Source organism: Toxotes jaculatrix, chromosome 23, assembly GCF_017976425.1.
Source record: "Toxotes jaculatrix isolate fToxJac2 chromosome 23, fToxJac2.pri, whole genome shotgun sequence".
In the NCBI taxonomy this organism is placed as follows: Eukaryota; Metazoa; Chordata; class Actinopteri; family Toxotidae; genus Toxotes; species Toxotes jaculatrix.
Genome location: NC_054416.1, coordinates 6,681,223 through 6,683,985, shown reverse-complemented (window position 1 = coordinate 6,683,985; position 2,763 = coordinate 6,681,223). Strand labels below are relative to the sequence as shown.

The window sequence follows — 2,763 nt, the reverse complement described above, 5'->3', positions numbered from 1 at the left end:
GGAGTTTTATGAGAACAACACATGGGGCATCATCAGGAGCGAGAGCGCACCATGCTGAAGGAGGGAGAGCTGCGGCTGGACGGCACTCAACTCCTGACAAACAGGAGACGAGAAGGCTACATCAGTCTGCATGGGAGACTCATTTTTATTTAAGTAACTTATCTTGACATTCCCTTGATCAACAGGCTGCAGAAAACATCCACAGACTCCGTTAATCTTTTCATGCGCGCGTCTCCATGTCGTCAGATTTGTCAATTGGCCGCGGAGCCTTGCGTTTTTGATGGACTCTTCGGTCATTAGAGGGGTGAGTGTGAATTCATGCCAACATTCAACCAGTCCAGGATTTACACATAGAACTAAAGCGCGCATAGCCGGGATGGATTCGTCTAACGCCAGCGGAATGGACGCGTTCACGGTGATCCACCTGAATTCCTCCTGGAGCCTGGACAGTGGATATTCTTTAGCAGCGATAGCCGGCATTGCTGCTCTTGTAAGTTTTCTCATTCTCTTTACCGTTGTTGGAAATATTCTGGTGGTTATTGCTGTGCTAACGAGCAGGGCGCTGAAAGCCCCCCAGAACCTCTTTCTGGTCTCTCTGGCCACCGCGGACATCCTGGTCGCCACTTTGGTGATGCCATTTTCTCTGGCGAATGAACTCATGGGCTACTGGTATTTTGGAAAAGTTTGGTGCGGTATTTATTTGGCTTTGGATGTTCTGTTCTGCACTTCGTCTATTGTGCATCTGTGCGCAATAAGCCTGGACCGGTACTGGTCCGTTACGCAGGCTGTAGAGTACAACCTGAAGCGGACTCCTAAACGCGTCAAGTGCATCATCTTAATTGTGTGGCTTATATCTGCTTTCATCTCATCACCGCCGCTCATATCTATAGACAGCAATGATATCGGATCTCAGCCTCAGTGCGTGCTGAATGATGAAACCTGGTACATCCTCTCCTCCAGCACCGCGTCCTTCTTCGCTCCCTGCCTAATCATGATCCTGGTGTATATCAGAATATACCAAGTGGCCAAAACCAGAACCAGAGGCATGTCGGGAAAAAATCCCAGGCCAGACGGTGTTACACAAACCGAGAACGGACTGAGCAAGGCCACCTCCCCTTTCCATGGCGAGAGAGAGAACGGTCACTGCCAGTGCCCGCCTACGCCCAGCCAACGCACCATCACCATCGGGCCACAAACTGAGGATGCTGACATGGAGGAGAGCTCCTCCTCAGAGGGCAAAGGTCACAAAACACAGCAGCAGGACTCTCAGAGAGCCCCGAGGGCCAGCCAAAAGAAAAGCTCCCTCTCCAAACACTCCACTCGCATCTCCAGAGTTAGTAACAAATCCATGGACCTCTTTGCCTCCAGGAAGAAACGTCGCCGGAGCTCCTTAGCCAGGAAGAAGGTCTCTCAGGCCAGGGAGAAGAGGTTTACATTCGTCCTGGCTGTGGTCATGGGGGTTTTTGTTGTGTGCTGGTTCCCCTTTTTCTTTAGCTACAGCCTGTACGGTGTGTGCAGGAACTCCTGTAAGATACCTGACCCACTCTTTAAATTCTTCTTCTGGATTGGCTACTGTAACAGCTCCCTCAACCCCGCCATCTACACCATCTTCAACCGGGACTTCAGACGAGCCTTCCAGAAGATCCTCTGCAAGTCCTGGAAAAAGTCCTTTTAAGATCTAAAGCAGAGCTGCTGCACCGTGACAATCTTAAAGGAAATATCCAAGTGAAGAAAAAAAGAAAGACGCCTGTTTTGTCTATTCCTGCCACTGTTACGTCTCATAGTCCAGTTGTAATTCAGTCACCCTGATCCACAGACTGGGTGTTTCTACAAGCTTCAACACGAAGTACGTTTCCATTACAGGCTTCTTACAGGCTTTCCCGATCTGATTAGTGAGCGCCACAGTTCTTTTATTCCTACTGAGGTGTGCTGTAACGCTTTATAGTCTATCATCATCAATCAAGCTCTCTATAACATCCACAAAAGACTCACACACATGGCTGGATTTATCTGCTAAGGAGCCACCAGAGGCAAAAATAAGCTGCTCAACCCTCCCTCGGTTTCTCCCTCTCTCTCTCTCTCTCTCTCTCTCTACAATGTGTACAATTTTTCTTGTTTTTTTGGGGGAAGGGGCTAGAATGCAATTTAGCCACAAATTTGCTGTGTGGTAATATAAAATGTTAATTTAGAAGGAATATGCAACATATGTGCACAAAACAGAGAATGAAGGTTTTAAAACTTGATTTTTCAAGACTTGAATGAACAGCCACCTTTTTGGGAAAGACACATTCACTTTCTTGCCAAGAGTTAGATGAAAAGACTGATGATATACTAAAGTCTGCACTGTAAATATGCAGCTGCAGCACAGTGGCTGGTTAGCTTAGCTTAGCATAAAGACTAGAAACGGAGAGGAAACAGCTGGCCTGGCTTAGTCCAACGATAACAAACTCTGCCTCTTAGCATCTCTAAAGCTCAATGATTTACATGTTATTCCTTGTTTGTTTACTCTGTCCAAAAACCAAAGTCTAAAAACAACAGATATGCTGGTTCTGGCCAAGACCAGCTGCTAGGCAACCAGTGGGAAAACCATCATCCAGTCTTTATGCTAAGCTAAGCTAACAATAAGCATATAACAATAAGCATTTCCCCAAAATGTCAAACTGTTCCTTAAGATTACATAATAAAGCGAGACCCACCTCAAGGCTGCTTATCACGTCAGTGTTGTGCTTTAGTTCTGCATATTTGTAAAAAAAAAAAAAAAAG

At 46.5% G+C, this 2,763-nt stretch overlaps 1 protein-coding gene across 1 annotated transcript; it reads left to right on the top strand.

Moving 5' to 3' along the window:
- The first annotated feature begins 318 nt into the window (after positions 1-318).
- LOC121177080 (alpha-2 adrenergic receptor-like) lies at positions 319-1,675 on the top strand. Its single transcript, XM_041031279.1, is given in 2 exon segments — positions 319-360; positions 362-1,675. Coding segments are annotated over 2 exon segments (1,356 nt in total).
- Positions 1,676-2,763: the final 1,088 nt, after the last annotated feature.